Below are 25,722 nucleotides of genomic sequence, written 5' to 3' on the forward strand. Positions count from 1 at the left end.
AGTATGGGAGACCAGGGATAATTGGATTTTATTCTATTTTATTAACTCAATGTCGCCTTAACTTGCTTGTAGTCTTAGAATAACAAAAACCAATTAAGGATCATAGTAAAAACATAGTCCTTTAAGTGAAGCTAATGAAGACTTAAAACACATCTCTTCGGACTTCTTCACTTGGAAGCTTCAGTTGACTCGTTTGATTTGTTGACGTCTACAGGGCATTGAGATACATATGGTTTCAGCTGTAAAATACAAATGTTCATCAGCAAAGCTTAAAAGGCACACAAACAAGCTTGGTTAATAATGCAGCAAGTAAAAAACAAAAAAAAAAACTTCAGGTTTTCAGCACAGATCAGCATCATCACAAACTTAAGGCGCGTATGACTTGTAAGGATTTTTAAAGGGATTTGTTCTCATCATGTTCGATTAAGATGCAAGCTACATACTCAGCTATCTATATAGAGGAATCAAAGAAAAGGAACAGAGAATTTAGATGGGATATAAAACACACAACAAGCTAACTGCAAGAAGTAAGCATTCCATTTCAGGTTCCTAATACGGAACTTATATCGAATAAGATAATTATATCACAAACCAAAGGAGTATGTTCAATTAGGATGCAAGCTACTTACGAAAGGGATTCACTAATGTCTGATTAGGATGCAAGCTACTTAGTCACCTATTTATACAGAGGAATCAAAGAAAAAGGGACATAAGAGTGAAGGGAGAAACGAAAACCTTAAAGCCGGTCAGATCAGGGACAACATAGTTTGGCAACTTATCTGGCTGCACAACGTATCCTCCTGCAAACCATGACACAAAATGTACATGTAAAAACAACTTAAAAATCTCAATTGCAGCAAGTACGAGAAGGGATACGCCAAATTTTGAGTTCCAAGTTCTTAGCTTTCCACCTAAATAATAAAACTTAAAATCTCAATTGCTAAACAAATGTACACTGAAACAACTTAAAGTCTCAATTGCAGCATAGAAAAAGGGTAACAAGTTGCCCAAAATGGAGTTCAAAGTTCTTAGTTTTTTCATGTATCCTAAACTCAAACAAAATTGCATCATCATCAAGGAAACAACTTTTTCAATCATCAATTCACTTAAAAAAGGTATGCAAGATTCTCTCAAATTGGATTGTAAAAAAAAAAAATGAAACCTTTACGAGTGTGGAAACCAGAAGGTTTACAGTTTTTCCCCTTGTAAAAGTCTCGAGGAGCTCGTTTGGGAGAGAGAATGTCAAGCGACGAAGCTCGCTTTCTTCGGAATGATCTCCCAATCCCCAATAACAACCCTAATGTCATTTTCCAAATCTGAGGAAAAAACACAAATGTATTGTTAAAATCGAAATGTAGAAGAGGTGAGAGAAAATTTAGGGTATAGGGTTTTTGCTTTTTTAAGAAAGGCCCAAAACTAAGAAACAAGGCCCAAGCAATTTGTTTACTTAAAGACAAACTATTTAAGGAACTCACAAAATAAGATGATATATTGTTTGTGTTGGATGGCCTTTAGTGGAGAGAGTACCCTTTGCTTAAGAAGTTCCAGATTGACATACCAAATTATAAGGTTTTGGTGATGTTGCGAAGATGACATAACAATTGGAACCTTTGAAAGATTAAGATGCTAGAACTCTGCTCATGGAGTGGACATCAATGCCTGTTAATTGTCTCTGTTGATGAATACAATCAGTCAACCATCTTCGCGAGAAGGTATCCCTTAGTGTAAATCTCTAGCCACATTATATATAGTAGTTCAAATTTTATTTTATTTTTGGTTGTGGAGTTTACTTTTTTTTACTTGTTCATGGCTAGCTACAGATTTTAAAACATTGCGGATTGCCACTCATCACTCAAATAGTCTGAGGTGCACTATAATATATGATACAAAATCATCCTTTCAAACCAATGCAAACGACTCCAAAAAAAAACACCAATGAGAACGACTCCAGAAGAAAAGAAAATAAAAATCATCTATCTATAATATTATATAATATTAAAGCAGAAGTAAAAACGTCATACGTTCACTTTCAGGCACGAATTACCATTTTGCCATTAATGAAATATATTCCTAATATTGAAATATTTTGTCCTGAACGTAAATTTCCTTATCTTTTACATTAAAAATAATTCAAAAAAATAGACAGAAATAATCTATTTACAGAAAAAGTTATTTGCAAAACTAAAATTTGCTAGATATATCCCTATATTTTTCGGAAAACACCTTTTTTACAACTATGGTTGTTTTATACTATAAATTCTACAAATTTGATATAATTAATGGGCTTAGATTGTTTGTATACCGATGTTAATCAAAAAATTAATGGGCTTCTGTAGAAAAAAATACCCAACGACAATACACCTCTTTACTGAAACCCTAAAAAGATAAGTCCTTTACAACTATAAATACAATGTTAATGTTTGCTTTCACCATAACTTAAAAAAAAAAAAACTCTTTTCTCTTGAATTTATAGTTTTATAAAATTTAATAATTCTTTTTTACTGAAAAATCAGCACTTTTAGGGTTTTAATTTTTTCTCGGCTTTGTATCGTTTTTGTTTCTTCAATTAGTTTGATGGGTTGTTAAAAAGGTTTGATCTTTGGTTGATCTACAAATTGGCGTTGGAGGAGGTGAAGTTTTTGCAGAAGCAAAGAGAGAAATTTAGGGATCCCAGCTTTATCTTCAACGGCAGCGCAATATAGAATCCGAAAAGTGAAACCAGTGGAAAAAGCCGAAGCTGAAGCAGAGAAAGAGGAGCTTGTGTTGTAAGATACTTTTGCTCAAGAGACTGTTTTTTTGATTGAAGATCCCAACATGCAAGCAAATCTCTCTCTATTTAAAAATTTAACCTAATTTTCTAGAGTGAGCTGCCTTTGCAAGTGTTTTAAGGGTTGTTTTGATTCTTTAGGGTAAAGTATGAATACATAGAAAACGGAAGCCTCCACCATCGACTTTTTGGTGACTTCTTTATACAATATATAATATAATAATTAAGTTAACATCCTTATATTATTATTTTAATTTATCGAATTGTTTTCTAACCGCGTTATAGATGGAGACCAAAACTCATGTGTGCTGAACTAGCATAGGAGATTTGACATAATTAAGGGCATCGCTCAAGGACTTGCGTATATGCAAGAAGGTTCGCAGACATGATTATTCACAGGGATCTTAAGCCAGGAAACATCTTGCTTGATAGAGGTATGATCCCCAAAATTTCAGATTTTGGGTTGGCAAGAATCTGTGATAGGAGCGAGGAGAAGACTAAAACTACGAAGCCGTCTGGTACTTAGTAAGCAATCAATCAAAAACTTTGGTTACCTCTCTCAAACTAACTACAATATATATATATATATATATGTGGTTTTGTTTTAATTAAAGTTAAAGTTTGAAAAAGTTCTTCCATGCATTATGCAAGAATGGGTCGTATTCAACAAAGTCAAATATCTTTAGCTTCGGGGTGATGCTCCTTGAGATTGTTAGTGGGAAGGAGAACAGAGCCTTTTCATACACGCTGTGTAGCACTAATCTTCTAAGCTATGTAAGAGTTTTATTTTATTTATTATTAATTATTAGTACTTCCCTTTTCTTTAATTCAGTTTCAATTAAACCAGATCACACATAATAATGGATAAAGATTACCATTTAACTAATTATTTTCATAAAAACAGAGACGTCGTTCACGAGGCAAACTGTATATATAGGCTTTGATTGGTGACAAAAACAAAACTTTACTATTTGTACAGTTTTGATTTTTTTACCGATCACAAAAAATTTATTAAAAGCTTTACTCTTATTTTGTTTACAGCTTTCATGTACAGCTCTTTCTTACAGCTTTGCACTATTCCGTAAAAGCTTACATCTTTAGCTTACAGTTTTTCTGTACAGCTTTGGCTACGTTACTAATGAGACCCATAATGTAAATGCCAATGAAAGTTTCAATCCAAATGCTAATAAACTCAAAGCTACAAAAAAACAAGCTCTGCTTACAAGACACCAACATTGGAAAACAAGTTCTACAGTCCACCTTTCAAAAGAGGTATATTATTATAATTTTTTTTCGGTTTAGATTAAAATTTTGATAATTATATTATAATTTTATGAGATTAATATATAATTCTTTGACGTAGGTATCATTGACCAGAGGAATCGATCAACAAATTTTATTCTAACTAATATCAGGTATTTTTTATAACCTGAATTCTATATTGATTTTTTTTAATGGTCTTGAATTGTCATAATTTGTTTTTTACTTTGATAGCCATATTTGTAAGAAAACTATGATCGATTATAGTCATGCATATTTTCGGGTATGTATTTTTCTATAGCTGTAATTTCATGTAAATTATTTTAATAATCATGTTATATAAATATTTGAGAATAATTCCATGTTTTTAATATTTTTTTTAAAAAATTATCATATAGATTATATCTAAAGAAGACTACAATGAAGATGGTCCTATGGATGATATTATGATTCCTTCAACGACTAAAATATCTAAATTCTTGGATTGGATTGTATTCAATACACAAACTTCCCAAACCAATAAAATCATATATGCTAAAATTCCAATTCCATCTGTTTGGTGTCACAAAGAGATGATATGGAACCCAAGATCAAAAAGAAGACAATTTGTTTTACCCTACAATATTTCTATAACATTTATTCCTTTATTTTAATGTTATTTTTTTAAATGTTTCAATAGTTTAATTATTAATATATTGATCGTTGATCTCTTTAAATATTAAACTTATTGTTGTATGATTTTGTATAATAAAATCGTGAAACATTTAATAAATATTGTATTTGTGGTACATATTTTTAAAGATGTCAAACTATTTTATTTTTGAAACTATTTATTTATATATGTTTCTATTAAAATTTTAATATATTTTACAATATATTAAAAATAATTAACATAACTGAATGACAGAACAATAATGTATATCTTCAAACTTATGTAATTTTCATAAATTCAAAATGATATAAAGATGTAAGAAAGTTTTATTATATACCTTTATTTGTAAAAATCATAATCGCAAAAGATAAAACTTATGATTTATATAAATTTACTAACTTGAAATGATAAAGATGGAAATAACTATTGTTTGAAAAAGTAAATTAACATATCTGAGGAATATATATAAACGTTATATATATTTACTTAAATGGATTGTTATCTTTATAATTATAGATATAAAAAAATTAAAGTGATAAATATGATAATCATCACCTTTTAATTATTTATTAAAATAAAAAATGATTACTATTAAAAATTTACATATTTGAAACGGTTATGATAAGACATGAGAGTGCCAATGATTGTATTGAAGTTGTCTTCACGCTATTGAATGGCAGGTAAAACACATTTATTCTACCTTTAAGGATACTTACATTTAAAGTTTGTTTATGTTAGAATTTATATTAACTTGCTAAATATGTAGGAATGAATCTGTAAAATGTTGTGCCATAAACAACTATGCTTCTCGATTCATGTCTTCTTGGGAATCAAATATGTGTCATCCCACATATAAATCTGAACCTATGATTTGTGTATTGCGCTTTTGGAAGGTTGGAGAATTTGAAGGTACGTACCATACATCTAACAGAATCAACAAATGTTAATCTCAAAATTGACTTTAAATTCTAAATGTCTCTAAGTGCACCATGTATTGTAAACAACTTAGCCTCCTCCAAGATCTTTATAAAACCAGAGTTTCAAGGACTTGAACATCAGCTTGATAAGTTGTTATGAATATTAAAATCAAGTTGTGTATGATGTTAGAGTAAAAAATTTAAATACACTTTCTATAATTACAATTCTGAGTTTGCTGGACGTTTTCACATAAACTATGTGATGGAGCATTAAAGTGAGAGTTCAAGGACTCAAATAGAAGGAGTGGAGGCTTAAATATCTTTAATGTGTATTTGAATGTTTACTTATAATTCTGAATGTTTGTATTAACCGCTACTTGAAATCCAAATATGGGTTGTCTTTGTTTTCATTTTATAACCGAGATAACAAATTATAATCTTAATCTTTGGGAAGTTGCTTAGTGATATGCTCAAATTAAACCGAGAGCTACTCTCTCAAATTAAGAGGTCATTGTAGTACTTAGGGGTCGAATTCCACAAGGACTCAAGTCTACACAATAAATTATAGAATTTTTTAATTAAGCTTAAGAGATTAATTTGAATTGAAATAACAATGCTATATATTAAATAAAACTGTTGAAAATTCAAAGGATTAAAAAGCTAGGTCTAGGAAATTTCTCAGGAAATTACAAAATATTAAATCAATAATTATATAGGATTCAAACAATTAAAAATCAGATCTAGAAAATTAATCAGTTTCACTGCAAATATTATCTAAATTTAAAACCAAAAAATTCAAATCTCTTTGTAAAATGCTAGGTTAAAAATCAGCTTTGAAAACAGGTTTAGATTGTTCACAAAATTACTAAATCAAATCTCTTTGCAAGAAGTAATTTTGCTTATCAAAAGGTTTTATCATGAAAATCAATTATATTCTCATATCAATTTATTTTTCTAAGTTATTAATTCTAGATGGCCAATCAAGGATTTATATGAAGAACAATCTATGATGAAGATCTAGAAAGATAATGAATCTTAAATAAATAGATCTAATAAATCATAAAATCCATGTGAAAAATCCTGAACTTAACAAGCAAACTACTTAGACATATTCAATGAAGAACAAAACCTAATTCTGAATAATAAGCAATAGATATTAAAATAGTAGAAGGGTGAGTTTGGGAATTTTTCTCTCTACAAAGGAGTTCAGATCTCTCTCTCCCAAAAGCTCTCAAAAATCTCTCAGGGTTGCAGAAAATAAAACTTGCTAGAATAAAACTTCTGGGTTTCTAAAACCTAAAAACAAATCAAAAGACTCAAAAAACACTTATATCATGGTTAAAAACCACAAAAACCATGATATATCAATTAGACTTATAAAAATATTGAAGGAGCAATTGAATATTAAGATTTTACAATTTGTTAATGAATTTCACACTTTTACTACAGTTTGTTTCTTTTAAAGACTAATAATTTATATTGAGTATAATTCTTTCATAAAATTTTTAAAAATATTTATATAATAGCTACTATATGAATAAATTAAATACAAATTATTTAATATAATCAAGAAATACATATTTAAAAAATGACATGCGATATAACTATTTTATTACTAACATAATAGAATTAAAAAGGTTCTTTGCTCGTACACTTTGAAGTATTAAATACAAAAATTTACTCATATTTTATGATAACACTTTTATTAATATATGGAAACTGAAAAAGGTTCACTAATTTATAATTTTATATATGCAAATTGAAGTATATGGTCTCCAATACAAATGCTTGACAATCCAATAAAACATTATATATATATATATATATATATATATTTTTGGTAAAGATAAAACAGTACATCTTAAGATGACAACCATTTAATATTAAAAATTTCAATTATCAAATATTTAAAATATCTTTTTTAAAAAAACACTATATCCTAAAGTGTTAAAACTGTTTTTTTCAATATCTAATTACTGCGCATGCACACGAATACTACTCTAGTTCATAACAAAACAAATTGGGAACAAAAAAGTTCTTACTTACATCTTGGGTTCACTAGCTTCAGCAAAAGTCTCTCAAGAAATGGTGACCAAACTGGGAACATAGAGAGACGATTGAAACTTAGATCTCACTCCATTTACCTTAATCTTTTTGCACACATCTCCCCTCACAATATAGACCCAAGCTTCTATAGGTTTCTTGCTATAACAACATAGAACGAAGCTCTTTCCATAGGTGTTACTATCAACAAAGTAACTTGTAGACACGTGACTAATTAAGTACCATGCGGAAGTCAGGTCTTGAGACGGTCATGAACTCAATCCACACCACATAGTCTCCATTAGAGCTGTCAAATAGTCCGTCCATAGATCACTTGGGCGAGATCGGTTGGACATTTTTTTGTATTGGGTAGAAGTTGGATACGCCCAAATGGACAATGGTCCTAAAAGTGTCCATGTCCATTAAAACCATTTCCAATTGGTCATGACCATGGACATCCCATTTTTATTTATGTTGTTTTTCACTTATTTTTGTTATTTTTTTTTTATAAAATCTAAATTTTATTTTTGTTGTTATTCATTTATAAAATCTGTGTTTTTTTATATAAAATCTGAATTTTATTTTGTTGTTTCTACTATAAAATCTGATTTTTTGTTGTTGTTTTTCTTATAAAATCATGAATTTGGTGGAAAATTATGAAATTACATTTTCTCACCAAAACTATTACTGTAGTTCCAAGTATCGACTGCCTGAAATCGGTAATTTACAAGTTCATTACCAAATCTAATTCTCTTTATTTTCCAATCAAAGGGTCTTTACCCTTTTAGGGGCACAAACATAACAAGAAACTTCGTTAAACTTGAAAAAAGACTTGGGATCTAATTATATATTTGTCAAAACTTATTCCCCGGAAACATGGGTGTAGCCTCCTTCCCGAGAGAAGAAGAACAAGAAAAGAAAAATGCAAGAGTACACAAGATTTGAGTAAATGATGGTCCATTCTCCGCATCTCTCTGAGCCTCCATTTTAAATCGCATCTTCCCCTAACTCTGATGCCTCCACTTGTTGCATTGCCCAGTCGTAGTGCACCATGTGTATCGTGTCCTAAATCCAACACACAACAAATTCTTAATGGACTCTGGCAGCATTGACCATATAGGTAACATGCCTGTGCCATATTGTTCTTGTTTATGGATAAGTATTAAGGACTATAATTTTCCAAATAAAATTTATGAATCTAAAGAACGACACCAAGAGAAAGAAAAAACAAAAGCATTCTCGTACGTGTCTCCATATGGTTTACAAAGCAGTACAATCAAAGAACCAAAACACAACACCAACCTAAAGCATAATCGAGAACACAACTTCTCTATTGAGAGTCTCTACTCACGAGCAAAGACTTAAACTACACTAACATTTCTCCAATTTGTTCAACAGTAGATTTTATAACTCTAGACTTAAACAAATACAGACACACACAACACCAGAAAACAACAATTCCAAAGTTCTAAACACACATATACTCTTACTGAATCATAACAAAGCTTTAGCCTTTAGAACCATAATTCTCAGAACCATAATTCTCAATTCACTACTGCTAAAAGAATGAAACTTTGGACAAACCCACCATCTAAAATCAATGTTGGATCTATAATAAAATATTGAACACAAAAGGCATTTGATTTTATCGGACAAGCACTAAGCAAGAGATTCAGATCGAAATGCTAACATAACTCAACGAAAGAGATGAAGGAGAAAGAGATGAAGGCGAAATCACAAAAAAATAAAAAAGCCCACTAAATTGTTACCTGCTTTTGATTCGGATCAAGGAATTGAGATGAAGAATTGAAGATGGTGACTCAAACTTTCCAAGGAGGAGCGATACGAAGAAGAGAAGAAGATATTAACATTTTCCCCAAATTGTAAAACCTAGATTTTAAAGAAATTTGGGCCGCCTACTGTCCAAATGGTTATGTCCAATTGGTCCACAAGCCCAATTATCTTTTGTCCATTTAAGACCATCTTAATTTTGGGCATGACCATAACCGCCCATAACGAAGTGGACATGGGCTCGCCCACGGACCATTTGACAGCTATAGTCTCCATCATCCCCGTTACCAATATTATTCTTTGTCACCCAAATCTCAATCTCTCTTGTTTTTTTTACATTCTTCTAAAACTGAAAACCTGTCTCCCTTGTAAATCGAGAGGACACGAGTATGTAAAGTATTTTTCTTCCCTTTACATGGTAGAACACAAAAGGAGACAGGTTTCAAAACTAAATGGATTAACTTTCGAAAAAGGTCTCATCTGAGGCAATCCAATTAGTATCTCTCAGTCTCAGCAACGGGTTGTAAACGAAGCCCATTTCATCAAAGGCGTACATCAAGAAGTAACCATCGCATGTCCCGTACAGATGATAACGATGACGACGTAAATTAAAGCGTAGATCAGTCACTTTTATAGTTGGATCATTGTTGTTGATCAGATCGACCCTTATGGAATACATATGGGAATGTGTCTTTAACACGAATTCTGGGTGACGGCAAGCAAAGTTTTTCGACGAATCTCTTGTTGTTCACAAGAGTTTTCCATTTTATGCAAACGGATTTGAAGCCAAGGAGAGATAGAGGTGGAACTCTAAGTTAGAGTTCTGATGGAAGCTTAGTTTAGGTTTTTCTGTTTTCTTTCTAATGGAAGCACATGAAAATATATATATATATATATATATATATATTTTAACAAAAAGAAGAAAAACATAATAAAATTAATTATGTAATTAAAGAATTTACTAAAGACATCATATGATTCATTATATGATTATTACAAGATTAATCTTGAGATATACCTACGTTTTGGTCAATGAAACAAACCAAACCACAAGTATGGGATCGTGGATGTGGAGAAAACTAATCAAACACAAAGATGTAATGTAGCCAAGAAATTCTGTAAAGTGGAAGTAAAAAATGGGGCTCGGACATCATATTGGTATGATGATTGGTCTACCATGGGTAGGCTGATAGACGTTTGTTGGTGAATGGCGACAAATCGGTATGGGGATGAGAAAGAAAATGACTATCGCATAGAAGAAACTCTAGCTTTAAAAAGACAAACCCGCAAACAGCAAAGGACATTGTACCATACTACTATAGAGAGGTGAAAACAACGTGTATCGACCAAGCTCCACCACCAAGGACACTTGGAATCATACACGCATCACTTAAAATATGGTAGCTTGACTCAAAGAAGTCTTGTTTTCTCACGCAACACCAAAATTCTCGTTTTGTGTCTCAATGTCTGTTAGCGGTAAGAAACCGGCCCTCAACAGGAGATCAAATGCTCCTTTGCAACAACACTATCGAATCTCGTGACCATTTATTTTTTTCTCGTGCGGGTTTGTCTCACGAATATGGTAGGCTTTTTAATACAACAAATTTCACAATCGAACACAATTTGCTTCAATTAAACTCCAATAACGAACAATTAATCCTATGTTCACGAGAAACATAGAATTGAATAAGCCAGCTCTCGAGATGAGAGAAACCTATCGAAGAACAAGAGTATTTCAGTTTTTAAAAGATTTTTTACAAATGATTCAGTATCATATCGAAATGAGGAAGAAGCTGGCTAAATATCTTCTAACGGCCACATTTGAATTCGCCTTTCTCCTCTTGCCACATGTCCTCCTCTGATTCGTCCTTATTAAGTTGCTCTTTCACACGTGAGAGCTCACACGCTTGGTTCTGCAACACATCTCCCCCTTCTACAGAACCTTGACCACAAGGTTTAAGCATCAAACTCTTGGAATCTCTTCTGAAGATCAAAAAGAAACTCCCAAGTTGCCTCTTCCTCCGGTTCATGTAACCACTGAACCAACACCTTAGTCACAGCACGACCCTGGCGATTCACCATCTTCCTCTCAAGGATCTTTGCCAATTCCTTCCTAAACACATTTGACATAACAATAGGTAATTGAGTTGTAGTAGAAACATTACCCACTAACACCCTGAGCTGTAAAACATGGAATACAAGATGGATTTGAGAAGATGAAGGTAACTTTAAATGATAAGCCACTGCACCACATTTATCCAAGATCTTATATGGACCATATTACTTTGGAGCTAACTTCTTATTCGCCCTCATAATCACCGAATGTTGTCTGTATGGCTGCAACTTCACATAAACAAAGTCACCAATTGAAAACTCACGTTCTGTACGACTTCGATCTGCTATTTACTTCATACGATGTTGTGCGCATAAGAGATGAAACTTAAGAAGCAACAACATGTTCTCCCTCTCCTGCAAAGACCTGGTAACCACAACAACTTTTGATTCCCCTGGTAAATAAGGCAAGTGAATGGAAGGTTGAAAGACCCCAACCCAAGCGTCTCGGCGTCCATGATCACAACTTTCGTTCGGCCCCCATTCCCGGCCGAACATCCATTGATTTGACTTGTTTACTTAGCCTTGGCTCGTGGCCTTGCTTTGTAAACTTCTATACGCAGCGGACTGTAACTTTACCCTTGACCCATCCCTTTGTGACTTAGCCTTACAACCAACCAACCTCATAGGCTTAGCACACATAAGAGATGGGTACTTATAGTCCTTTTGGTGCACGGTGATCGATTGCGCCATCGGCTTCTCGAACTACTCGTGTGCCCAAAGCTTGGCACCGGAGGTGTAATACCCCTCCCCGCGACTAATGCTCGGACGGAACAGCCTTGCCACGCCCGGCTAACTAAAACCCATTATTCTGTTAAGGAAGGATAATTTTTCCTCGGACATTCAAAGGGGCAATACAAGGGAGTGATGAGGCACACCAAAGGACCAAGAAGGAAATGCCATATCAGGATTGATTCTCCGTCAAATGGGAAAAATGGTATGGAAGGCCAGGCTATTGACAATGTCCCTAAGTTGGTCGAGGAACCTATAGGTAAGATCTTAGGATTAGACCTATCTAGGAAGCCTTAGCTGGTCTAGGAATTTAGGAGGGTTAAGGAATTTTGGACTAAGTTTGATGGTTGGCCATGGTAATACCAGCAGACGTAGGCGATTCGGACAGTGGCGGTACATGCTAATGCGGGTTACCATTAGTAATCTAGACTATGGTGGTACTAACTGATGCGGATTGTCATTTGTAGCCCGGGTAATGGTGGCACCGACCAGTCCGGAATGGTCATCGGTGAGGCGAATAGTGGTATCGCCGGTCGATGCGGGTTACCCTCGGTAATTTGCACGAATAAAGGACTGGTCCGGTACGTATCATTCTCTTAAGCTGGTACGCGAGCAGGTACCCTTACGTTTCACCCACCAGTTTGGTACCCGGTGGTCGGACACGACCGTACCGGTACGCTAACGGACGGACGGTCGTGATGTAAGGACGCTAGCTAAGGGAATGGACAGTCAGGACTGTCCCCAAGGTGATGCTTATCCGATCATCATCCATCCTTATCCATATGGCCGTGATGCTTATCCAAAACCATCGTCCTTATCCGTTCGCCATGTGTCGCCACCCGAGCTGCGAAGAGTGTCCGCCATGTGTCGCATCAAGGACCGTCATGTGCCACGTCCTGCTTGCTTCCACCGACCTTGGGAGGCTATATAACCCCCCCCCTCCCCGTCCATTTCTCCTCAGACCCGAAACCTTACCTTAAAAACCTTAGCGTTAGGATGAGCGCGCGGAGAGCTGCAAAGCGCGGGAAAAATCAAAGTGAGTTTACCGATCGCGTGTGAGTAGCACATGAATAGACTAGTTTAATTATTAGTTTATTAATTATTTAATTGAGGTTTGCCTTAATTACTTGATTAGTTTAGGATTAAGTTAGTTAAGTAGGATTAAGTTAATTAAGTAGGATTAAGGTAGTTAATCAAGGTTAAGTTAGTTAATCAGTATTAAATTAGATAATTATGATTAGGTTAGGTTAATTAGGATTAAGGCTAGTTAACCGGGATTAAGATGCTGATTAAGATTAGGATGGTAATTAGCACTTAAGTTAAAATTGCTTAGTGATTAGCATTATGATTAGGATTGTTTAGCGGTAATCAGTGTTTGATTAGGAATGCTTAGCGTTTAGCATATAGGTTAGAACTGTTTAGTAGCCATTAGTGCTTAGGTATGGATATCCTTGATTATTATGGTGTGATTGATTGGTACGCGATTGCTTGTGTGACTTTATATTCTTGTTTGTGATATTGCTTGTTGTGTGATTCTTGTGTGCATCATTTTAGGTACCACCTGCATTGTTCCATTAGTACATGATCATTGTTGCATTGTTCTTATGTTGCATGTGTTGTGGTTTGTTATAGGGTCGTGATGGTATAGCCGTAATAATGTTGGATGTTTAGTCGCATTGCAGTTATGCTGTCCGACCGCTTGCATGCATGTTAGTTATTTGTGTCTAGGTAGCTAGTATTAGGTGAATCATGAGGATCCCGCCGTCTGTTATGCGTTGCGTGTAACTCCGTAACGTTATGGCTTACGAAGGTTTGGAGCGGGTCATGTCCGGCTAGACGCTACATGACGATGTAGTATGAAGGAATGTGTATCCTTTTTAGACTTTGTGTCTAGGGGTGTGAGGCATTGCCTTGGGAGATCATGTATACGATAGGAGCCCAGTTTAGAATAGAAGCATGCATATTCATTATCTCCGCTGCATACTTAAATTCGAGTCTTCATGCATTGCATTTCGTTGCTTGTTGCATTGTATCTTTGCTTGTTTGTTGGGTTCGTATTGGTTGCTGCTTAGGAATGGGTAGATGAGTAGGATTTCCTTGGGTAGATGGGTAGGACTTCCATAGGTATCACGGGTAGGATATCCTTAGATATCGACCTCACTAAGTAATGCTAGATTACTTATGATTCTACTTCATTTTTCCAGGCATCCTTAGCCAAAAGATCTCTGTAGTAAAAGCATCATGACCTAGGCGAATCAATGTAGTTTTACAGCTTTTGTAAATTCTTACTATGTATATTATGTATGGTTTTCAAAGAGGATTCGAAAACTATATAAACGTTTTGGTAACGATTTTCACGTATATTATATATGTAAAGACTCGAATTTTCCAAAATCTAAATGGTTATTCCAACTGATATTAAGTCTTGTCCCGACTTAACACAACTCTCGCTCGCGGTACAGGTTGCAAAGCCTTAGGCCGTGCTCGAGAGGTCGGGCGCTCGCGGTTGGATGACCAGGGTAATTGGATTCGTTCCAAAAGCCTTGGTTGGCCGACTACGAGAGTCTTACGTAGCGCTCCCGATTTGTTCTTATATTTAGGACGGGTCGGGGGTGTTACAAGCGTTGTATCAGAGCATGGTTAAACGATGCTACGAGAAACCATATTTTCAACTTTTTATGCTGTCTAGGAAATTGATTCGGTCACTTGCTAAATTCTAGATTTATAGGAATGACCATAGGAGATTGATTTGGTCCTTTGTTAGATCCTAAGCTAGGAATGCTTAAAAAGTGCAAGACTCATCTTTTATTTTCTTGTAGTATGCCACCTAAAAGAGGACGCAGACGTGGTAGTAGCCGTGGACGCGGCAGGTTGGGAAGAGGGGGTAGGACTATGGGTCTACAGCCCCCAGGGTACTACTACCATGAGGTTGTTAGAGGGGAGTCGTCGAGGACTGTTGCTGATTGTGGATCTAGTACTGCAAAGGATACTCTTCAGAAGCCAGTCGAAAAAGTTAGGGAAATTGCTCCCGAGAAGAAGGTCGTGGAAAGTCCTGGAAAGTTTGAAAGAATGTATTTGCTTGGAACCAGAGCCGAAGGAGAAGGAGGTGGAGGATTACATCAGTATCTCCTCAGGGTCCTTTCAGTCTCTGTGGGCATTTGGGGCACCATCGAGTGTCATGGACATCTCTTCGGATAGCTATGCTACACCGACCATAGTGCCCAGTCCCTATGCGTACGCACCCCCGATAGATGGAGATGACCTTCTGGACTTAGACTTTGGAGATATCTCTGAACCACCCCTGGATGTTCCGGAGTTCACACTCCCTTCACCTACCTCAATCGATATGGCATGGAGGAATACTCCATCTGTATCAGCACTTGGGAAGGATCTTCTAGCTGAAGTGATCCCGGTGGACGACAAGGACAGTGCACCAGGCGCCCAGGTACCCTACTGTTTTCTTTGTGGACGTCTAGGACATTACCCACTTGATTGTCAGCTCTATACCCCGTATGCAGCAGTGTGCAACGTCTGCTTGATTTGCGGAGTAAGAGGACATTACTCCAGCCCTTGCCCGACGTTGAGGGTTGACACCCCAACTCATGCATCGACTCCTACTCCACCCCCATCTCACGGTACTGGCCCAACATCTTCCCATACTCCGCCCACTGGCTACCCAGGTTTCACCTGCTCCCAGTGAAGTTTTAGGTTCCTCTGATCCATGTAGATATCCTAAACCCTAGTTAGGTAACCGGCACTTACCATATTTTTGCGTGTACAGCGGCGGCTTTGGTTAGGCCCCTAGTGACTTGCGACTCTATCTTGTACCATCTTTTTGGGTGAGGTGGGTTTGTAACTAGGTTTGAATAAGCGGTTTGTGTATATGGATACAACCGTGATGTTTGGAACTTATGTTATAACCATGCTATGTTTATATTCTCGCTCTTGCCTTTGATTGCTTTATCTTTATTTGCTTGCGTGTGATTGTTTATGTTTGTTTATATCAAGGAGTCTTAGCTTGAGGCGTGTAGAAGTTTAGGAAGTCCGGAAAGCAAAAGAGAGAGTTAGGTAAAAACCCTAGAAGCTAGGACGATTATCCCCAAACCTCACTGACCAAGAGACGAGTCGATAGCCACACCATACATATTGACGTAGAGAATCATGCATGAAGACCAAGAGTGAAAGGAAGTTACATGGCGATAGGATACCTTAGTCGAAGCAAAGATCAAGAAGTCATATCAATCAATAGAAAACAATAAAAGAAGGTTAGGAAGAATGAGTTGACGACCCAACTCAAAGGAGAAAGACAATATGCAAGGCGCACATCACGACGAAACAAAGGAGGAAGGACGCATACAAAGCCAAAGAAGAAGGTGAAAGAAAATAATGGTGAAGCCCATGATGATTGTAAGGAGCCATTCGAAGACTACATGAAGATGGCGCTAAGGGCTTTCTAGTCACGACCAACATTGCAGAATTCGAGGACGAATTCTTTTAAGGGGAGGAGAATGTAATACCCCTCACCGCGACTAATGCTTGGACGAAACAGCCTTGCTACGACCAGCTAACTAAAACCCATTATTCTGTTAAGGAAAAATAATTTTGCCTCAGACATTCAAAAGGGCAATACAAGGGAGTGATGAGGCACACCTAAGGACCAAGAAGGAAATGCCATATCAGGATCGATTCTCCATCAAATGGGAAAAATGGTATGGAATGCCAGGCTATCGACAATGTCCCTAAGTTGGTCGAGGAACCTATAGGTAAGATCTTAGGATTAGACCAATGTTTTTAAAACCGGACCGGACCGGCGGTCGAACCACGTTAACCCGCGAACCGGCAACATACTCAGGTTGGGTTAATATCAAAACCCAAAGAAATTTGAACCGGTAAAAAACTATATCAACCCGCCAAAAACCCAAAAACCGGTGAACCATTAAACCGGATAAAACCGGGTTCTAACTTTTTTTGTAAAAATGAGTGCAATTAATTATTTTTTCTAGCTTTATTCTTAGCAATAGTTAGGTTTTTTAAAATAAAAATTTCCGTAATTGAACTTTTTACTTTTCATACTAGTTTTTTTCCTTCTAGTTGAAATCTCTGCAACTCACACCACAAATCTTCAAAATCAAGATAGTTTTGGTAATCAATTTGGTGTTCATTTTTTTTCCCCTAGTGTACGTAATAATAGAAGAGACTGATTACTAAAATATTTTCTTGGTAATGGTTAGTTTGTTACACTTTGAGTTTATTACTTTTTAAGGTTTCTTTAAAACATTATGATTATTGAAGTATTTTATTTGGTATAACCAATTATATCATAGTTGTAATCATTGAAAGAAAAAATAGAAAACATATTCATACCTATTATTTATAAAAATATCATCACAATCAATTGAACTCGGTTGACCCCGGTCGAACCATATTAACTCATGACCTAGAAGCTTTTCCGGTTCGGTTACCGGTCCGGTTTTAAAAACATTGGATTAGACCTATCTAGGAAGCCTTAGCTGGTCTAGGAATTTAGGAAGGGTTAAGGAATTTTGGACTAAGGAAGGTTGGTGTGGATTAAGTTCGATGGTTGGCCATGGTAGTACCAGCGGACATAGGCGATCCGGACAGTGGCGGTATATGCTAACGCGGGTTACTATTAGTAATCTAGAAGATGGTAGTACTAGCTGACGCGGATTGTCATTTGTAGCCCGGGTAATGGTGGCACCGACAACGCGGAATGGTCATCATGAGGTGGATAGTGGTATCGCCGGTCGATGCGGGTTACCCTCGGTAATTTGCACGAATAAAGGACTGGTCTGGTACGTATCATTCTCTTAAGCTGGTACGCGAGCAGGTACCCTTATGTTTCACCCACCAGTTCGGTTCCCGGTGGTCGGACACGACCATACTGGTACGCTAACGGACGGACGGTCGTGATGTAAGTATGCTAGCTAAGGGAATGGACAGTCAGGATCGTCCCCAAGGTGATGCTTATCCGATCATCATCCGTCCTTATCTATATGTCTGTGATGCTTATCCAAAACCGTCGTCCTTATCGATTCGCCATGTGTTACCACCGGAGCTGCGAAGAGTGTCCGCCATGTGCCACGTACTGCTTGCTTCCACCGACCTTGGGAGGCTATATAAACCCCCCTCCCCGTCCATTTCTCCTCAGACCCGAAATCTTACCTTAAAAATCTTAGCGTTAGGACGAGCACGCAGAGAGCTGCGAAGCGCGGGAAAAATCAAGGTGAGTTTCCCGATCGTGTGTGAGTAGCACGTGAATAGGCTAGTTTAATTATTAGTTTATTAATTATTTAATTGAGGTTAGCTTTAATTACTTGATTAGTTTAAGATTAATTTAGTTAAGTAGGATTAAGGTATTTAATCAAGGTTAAGTTAGTTAATCATGATCAAATTAGATAATTATGATTAGGTTGGGTTAATTAGGATTAAGGCTAGTTAATCGTGATTAAGACGCTGATTAAGATTAGGATGGTAATTAGCGCTTAAGTTAAAATTGCTTAGTGATTAGCATTAGGATTAGGATTGTTTAGCGGTGATCAGTGTTTGATTAGGAATGCTTAGCGTTTAGCATATAGGTTAGAACTGTTTAGTAGCCATTAGTGCTTAGGTATGGATCTCCTTGATTATTATGGTGTGATTGATTGGTACGCGATTGCTTGTGTGACTTTATATTCTTGTTTGTGATATTGCTTGTTGTGTGATTCTTGTGTGCATCATTTTAGGTACCACCTGCATTGTTCCATTAGTACATGATCATTGTTGCATTGTTCTTATGTTGCATGTGTTGTGGTTTGTTATAGCGTCGTGATGGTATAGCCGTAATAATGTTGGACGTTTAGTCGCATTGCAGTTATGCTGTCCGACCGCTTGCATGCATGTTAGTTACTTGTGTCTAGGTAGCTAGTATTAGGCGAATCATGAGGATCCTGCCGTTTGATGTGCGTTGCGTGTAACTCCGTAATGTTATGGCTTACGAAGGTTTGGAGCGGGTCATGCCCGGCTAGACGCTACATGACGATGTAGTATGAAGGAATGTGTATCCTTTTTAGACTTTGTGTCTAGGGGTGTGAGGCATTGCCTTGGGAGATCATGTATTCGATAGGGGCCCAGTTTAGAATAGAAGCATGCATATTCATTATCTCCGCTGCATACTTAAATTCGAGTCTTCATGCATTGCATTTCGTTGCTTGTTGCATTGTATCTTTGCTTGTTTGTTGGGTTTGTATTGGTTGCTGCTTAGGAATGGGTAGATGAGTAGGATTTTCTTGGGTAGATGGGTAGGACTTCCATAGGTATCACGGGTAGGATTTCCTTAGATATCGGCCTCACTACGTAATGCTAGATTACTTATGATTCCATTTTATTTTTCCAGGAATCCTTAGCCAAAAGATCTCCGTAGTAAAAGCAACATGACCTAGGCGAATCAATGTAGGTTTTACAGCTTTTGTAAATTCTTACTATGTATATTATGTATGGTTTTCAAAGAGGATCCGAAAGCTATATAAACGTTTTGCTAACGATTTTTGCGTATATTATATATATGTAAAGACTCGAATTTTCTAAAAGCTAAATGGTTATTCCAACAGATATTAAGTCTTGTCCGGACTTAACACAACTCTCGCTCGCGGTACGGGTTGCAAAGCCTTAGGCCGTGTTCGAGAGGTCCAGCGCTCACGGTTGGATGACCAGGGTAATTGGATTCGTTCCGAAAGCCTTGGTTGCCCGACTACGCGAGTCCTACGTAGCGCTCCCGATTTGTTCTTATATTTAGGACGGGTCGGGGGTGTTATAAGAGTCCTACGTAACTTTAACCTTGACCCATCCCTTTGTGACTTAGCCATACAACCAACCAATCCCATATGCTTAGCACACATTAGAGATGGGGACTTATAGTCCTTTCGGTGCACGGTGATCGGTTGCGCCATCGGCTTTCCGAACTACTCGTGTGCCTGAAGCTTGGCGTCGGAGGTACCGTTAGTTGACCCATCGGTCATACCATTGAACTTCGTCGACTTGCCGGTCTTGGTATCAGAGCTAGGTCCGATCAAACGATCTGAACCCATAATCGAATCGCCGATCAACCACCAACCAGGCCAATACTTCCGAACGACTTGTCAACCACCCGACCAATCAATCCAACCTACGACTCATATTGTCGATCATTTGATCACCCAATCCGACTAGCGATTAAATCATCGATCAACCCTCGATCGATCCGACCATTGGAGCGGATCATTGATAACCTTTCGATCAGTTCGACGCTATGATCAAACCATCAATCATCCTGCGATCAGTTTGACTCTATGATCGAACCATCAGTTATCCCTCGATCAGTTCGACCCGATTGTCGAACCATCGCTTGTCTCATCGTACATTCGATAGAGAGGTAGCATGCGCATCAGTTCTGACGAGTATCGAAATACCCGCCGAGCGGCACCCCCTTTTCTTCTTAGGCGTAGATGGACAAATGGATGGATGATGGTGTGTTGAATGGGCTGGGCGTCCATCCCTTATATAGGACACCAATGGATGTGTTCCATGAAATGACACGTCCATTCCTCGCCCCTTTTCGATGGGTCGCGTCTCTTTTATGAGTCGCACCCTTCCGATGGTGACCGCTCATGCTACCGAGCTACCACACTCCTCCAGCTCGAGTGTTAGCTGACCGGACCACCCAGCTAGGTCAGCACCGGATCAGTTCACCAAGCTAAGTTGAGCGGTCGGCCAGCTCGTCTAACTGAGCTAGCCTGTTCATCGAGCTTGTAGAGCTTGTTAAGCTCATATTCCAGCTAGTTGAGCTAGTAGCATAGCTACTTAAGCTTATCTAGCTATCATTTTCCTTAAAACAAGATTCCCCCTTTAGGATCGCGGTACGCAGGCGTTACAGAGGAGCCTAACCATATACAATCTCAAAAGGTGTCATATGGCTAGACGTGTGATAATTGGTGTTATACCAAAACTCCACCAAAGCCAGCCACTTACTCCACAAATGAGGTTGGTCATGACACATGCAGCGCAAATAACTCCCAAGACATCTATTCACCACTTCCGTCTGGCGTCACTTTGTTGATGATAGGCACTCGACATCTTGAGAGTCACACCTAGCAAAGTGAAGAACTCACGCCAAAATTCACTTGTGAAAACGGTATCCCTATCGCTGACTATAGAAGTAGGACACCCATGTAGCTTAAAGACATTGTCCAAGTAAGCCTGAGCTACAGATAATGCACTGTAAGGATGAGACAAAGCGATTAATTGTGCAGCTTTGCTCAAGCGATCCACTACCACCATGATTACTGACTTTCCAGCAGATACAGGCAACCCCTTAATGAAATCCATAGATACTTCACTCCAAATAGGATCCAGAGTAGGCAATGGTTGAAGAAGACCAGGATACGCAGCATTATCCCTTTTGCATTGTTGACAAGTACCACAGATTCTGATGTAAGATTGAATATCCTTTACCATGCCATTCCAGTAAAAATTCCTTTCAAACGCTGATGAGTCACTTCCCTTCCCGCCCACACCAGAACAGTGAAGCCATTGTAAAATAGTATCCTTCAGAGCCGCATCAGAAGGAACCCTTATTTTTCTCTTCCATCGCAAAACATTTTGACTCCATGAATAATGTTTCTTAGCCACCAGATTCTTTTTAAGGTCTTCTATGATAGCCTTTAAGGCAGCATCAGATTCATACCCTGCCTGAATTGTCTTCATCATGTCACACTCCATCGCTGACATTGACATATGAAACACTTATGAGCTATCCACTTTGGACAAAACATCTACTATTAAATTCTCTTTACCCTCCTTATACTGGATTTCATAATAGAATTAAAACAATTTAGGTAGCCATTTATGCTGAATCAGAGTAGTCAATCTCTGTTCGAGCAAATACTTGAGACTCCTCCGATCCATTTTAATGATAAAGTGACCAGACAACAAGTAGTGCCTCCACATCCTGATAGAAAATATAACAGCCAACAATTCATTCTCATAAATCGATAAGTGAAGTTGCTTACCCTTCAATTGTCTACTTATATACGCCAAAGGATGCCCATCCTGCATCCATACGACACCAATACCGTGGCCACACGCATCAGTCTCCACAACAAATTGCTTGTCAAATAATAGCAATGCTAAAACCAGAGCCTGACATGAGGCCAGTTTAAGTTGCTCAAAAGCTTGTTGTGCTTCTGCAGACCAAACAAAAGAGTTTGTCCGAGTTAGTGCATGAAGAGGATGAGCAATAGAACCAAAGTTCTTCACAAACCGGCGGTAATGGCCTGCTAAGCCCAGAAATCCTCGTAACTGTTTAAGAGACTTAGGTGTAGGCCACTCCTCAACCGCCTTAACCTTGATTGGATCAGTCGATATGCCCTCTGCACTAATGAAATGCCCCAGATACTCCACCTTACTCACTGCAAAAGCACATTTGCTCATCTTGGCGTACAACTTGTTTCGTTGCATCAGCTCAAACACACTCCTCAAATGCTTAATATGTTCCTCTAAGGTTGCACTGTAAGTTAGTATATCATCGAAGAACACAAGCACAAACTTCCTTAAGAACGGTTTAAAGAAAGAATTCATCAAACTCTAAAAAATTACAGGTGCATTGGTAAGGCCAAATGGCATCACCAAATACTCGTAGTGGCCATTATGCGTTTTAAATGCCATCTTATGGACATCATTCAGATCCATCCTGACTTTATGGTACCCTGCTCGAAGATCAATCTCAGAATAAACCCTTGAACCGCCCAATTCGTCCATCAAATCTTCGATCAGAGGTATAGGAAATCGGTCTTTAACCGTCATACCATTCAACTCACGGTAGTCAACACATAATCTCCATGATCCATCCTTTTTCTTCACTAGGACCACTGGAGACGCATACGGACTAGAGCTAATCTGTGTAGTACCGTCGGACACCATATCTTCCACTATCTTATCAATTTCATTCTTCTGATGAACAACATAACGATAAGGTCGTTGATTGACAAGATTTGACGCCTCCAACAGTTTAATCTTGTGATCATGTTGTTCATGGAATGGTGGAAGCTCAGTTGGCTCCACAAAAATCTCAGGAAACTTCTCCACCAACTGATCAACAACATTACTCTCCCCAAGTATCTTTGAAATTGCATTAAAAGTACACAACTCACCTTCCTTTTCCTTCTGAACCCGTTGTACACATACCATAGTAAGTTGTGCCTGATCTTCCTGCTTTTTATGCAATTTCTGAGCCTTTACATCCCTTACAGACCCTTTCTTGATTCCTTGCAGTAGCAAAATTTGGTTGTTGTATTTGAATCCCATTTCCAGCTCCTTGAACTCCCAAGTAATAGGACCCAAAGTCTCTAACCACTGCACTCCCAATACCATATCTATCCATTGTAAGGGAATTAGTAACACATCAGACTGAAATTCTGAAGTCTGCAACTTCCATTTGAAATCCTTGATACTACCATCAACCCTAAGCTTCCTACTATCCGCCACTGACACACGTGTCAAACCTGCAGACTCCACTTTATACCCTAGCCGAGCAGACATTTTGGAATCTATGAAATTGTGTGTTAATCTTGAATCAATCAAAAATAAAAGAACCTTCTTATTGTGAGTTCCTCTCACACGCATAGTTTTGTAGTCTGAGATTCCATAAACTGCATTAACAGATATTTGTGGCATATTCCTCACATCTGGCTCTTCTTCACACACTAACATATCCTCAGCATCTACAAACTCATCCTCCACCTCCAAGCAAAACAACTGAGTTTTTTAATGCACCAAATAATGCTCTGGAGTGTACTTCTCATCATAGAAATAACACAATCCCTTGGACCTTCTCTCGCTCATTTCTTGTTGAGACAACTTCTTTGGCGTTGGAGTAAATGGTATTGTTTGTCCTCTTCCAACTTGAGACTCAGTTCTAACATCCATATCCCTTGCAAACTTCGGAGTGAACCCAGAACTACTAGTTTTAGGAGATCAAGTTGAATGAAAAGGTTTCTTAGGATGTGCCTTCTCATATAACCTGCCTAACAACAAACAATGCCTCACAGATTGAGGCTGGAACATCCTCACATGCATTTGTGCAGAGCCGGCGCTGACTATTTATGGGCCGCAAGTCCAAATACAATAAATGTTGTTTAAAAAAAATTTCCTAAAAAATAATGGTTGAATAACAAAGGAATAGAGAGGCTGGGAACCGAACCCTGGTGCAGGTCACTGAAAACATGCTGCTTTACCATCAGACCAAGAGAACTTTTCAAAAAATATAGGCCGATTAATTATTATATTATCTGACGGCCGCAAGCACCTGCTTGCCCTGCTTGTACTTCTGGCCGGCTCTGCATTTGTGTATCCAACCTCAAGCCTGCTAAGTACACACTCACCAAATACTCTTAAAAGAGATTAAGCGTAGTCTTAATCAACTCAAACTTTTGGTGATAATCTGCTATTCCATCAGTCTCTTGCAACTGCTTAAGCTCGGCCATAGGATCATCAGAAATGTCTTCGAACCGTTCCTTCAACAGCTTCACATAACCATCCCAATTGTATAAGACATCCAAACCAACTCCCGAATGAATGAAAGAAGGGTGCCATGTCGCAGCATGGCTAACAAAGTGTATCGTCGTCGTCTTAACTTTCATATCATCCAGAGTAAAATCAACACCAAAAAATCCCTCTGCCTTAAACAACCACTCCTTAATTATACTACCATCAAACCTAGGGAAATCTATCTACCCTAACCTCGTAACACCACCGTAGTAGTAGCGAGAGTCAGATCTTACCATTTACGGTCTTCCATCGTGTCGTGGATCTGAAAATTCCGATTGAATGTCAATCGATGTCGCAGACCTAGGATCACTGGGAATTGGTTAGTTTGAGCTTGTGAAGTCTTGTTGGCCGTAGATCTCTTCATCACTTCAAACAGATCTGCCATATGTTTCATGGTCTCGCTATGTTGATCAGCCACCAATTCCTCCAATCGTGAAACTCTCTCTTCTACCGGAATCTCCTCCGGATCTTCCTTCAGAGGTTCCTTCTTCTTCGTCGCCTCCACCGTACAAGATCGCGTTTCTAGCATAGTTTATAAGGAGCGTCTTCGTTCTATACCTTTAATACAACAAATTTCACAATCGAACAAAATCGCTTCAATTCAACTCCAATAACAAACAATCAATCCAATGTTCACGAGAAACACAGAATTGAATAAGCCAGCTCTCGAGATGAGAGAAACCCAGCCAAGAACAAGAATATTTTAGTTTTTAAGAGATTTTTTACAAATGATTCTGTATGATATCGAAATGAGGAAGAAGCTGGCCAAATATCTTCTAATGACCACATTTGAATTCGCCTTTCTCCTCTTGCCACGCTTCTTCCTCTGATTTGTCCTTATTCAAGTTGCTCTTTCACACCTCACACGT

At 37.7% G+C, this 25,722-nt stretch overlaps 2 protein-coding genes, 2 long non-coding RNA genes and 1 pseudogene across 5 annotated transcripts; 1 reads left to right on the forward strand and 4 right to left on the reverse strand.

Moving 5' to 3' along the window:
* Nucleotides 1-18: 18 nt before the first annotated feature.
* On the reverse strand, nt 19-1,363 carry LOC104707216 (uncharacterized). Its single transcript, XM_010423519.3, has 3 exons — nt 1,163-1,363; nt 736-800; nt 19-239 (listed from the first exon to the last, which is right to left on the reverse strand). Exons 1-3 carry the CDS (start codon nt 1,305-1,307, stop codon nt 168-170), a joined length of 282 nt encoding a protein of 93 aa, XP_010421821.1. The 5' UTR covers nt 1,308-1,363; the 3' UTR covers nt 19-167.
* Nucleotides 1,364-2,433: 1,070 nt separating this feature from the next.
* On the forward strand, nt 2,434-3,409 carry LOC147940112 (uncharacterized). The gene is made up of 2 exons (XR_015564601.1): nt 2,434-2,765; nt 3,053-3,409. It is a non-coding gene; the product is annotated as an uncharacterized LOC147940112 (long non-coding RNA).
* Nucleotides 3,410-7,674: 4,265 nt separating this feature from the next.
* On the reverse strand, nt 7,675-10,734 carry LOC104709554 (putative F-box protein At1g58090; annotated as a pseudogene).
* LOC147940113 (uncharacterized) lies at nt 8,375-9,549 on the reverse strand. The gene is made up of 2 exons (XR_015564453.1): nt 9,409-9,549; nt 8,375-8,704 (listed from the first exon to the last, which is right to left on the reverse strand). It is a non-coding gene; the product is annotated as an uncharacterized LOC147940113 (long non-coding RNA).
* Nucleotides 10,735-11,034: 300 nt separating the features above from the next.
* LOC104707218 (uncharacterized) lies at nt 11,035-25,668 on the reverse strand. Of its 2 annotated transcripts, none has more exons than XR_754590.3 (2): nt 25,087-25,668; nt 11,035-13,286 (listed from the first exon to the last, which is right to left on the reverse strand). XR_754590.3 is itself a non-coding variant. In XM_010423521.3 (2 exons), the coding sequence occupies exons 1-2, from the start codon at nt 25,380-25,382 to the stop codon at nt 11,387-11,389; spliced, it is 453 nt and encodes a 150-aa protein (XP_010421823.1). In that variant the 5' UTR covers nt 25,383-25,631; the 3' UTR covers nt 11,035-11,386. The 2 variants fall into 2 exon arrangements, 1 of the variants encoding a protein (XP_010421823.1); XM_010423521.3 differs by having other exon boundaries at nt 11,035-11,543; nt 25,087-25,631.
* Nucleotides 25,669-25,722: the final 54 nt, after the last annotated feature.

Source organism: Camelina sativa, chromosome 8 (assembly GCF_030686135.1).
Source record: "Camelina sativa cultivar CO46 ecotype springtype chromosome 8, ASM3068613v1".
NCBI lineage: Eukaryota > Viridiplantae > Streptophyta > Magnoliopsida > Brassicales > Brassicaceae > Camelina > Camelina sativa.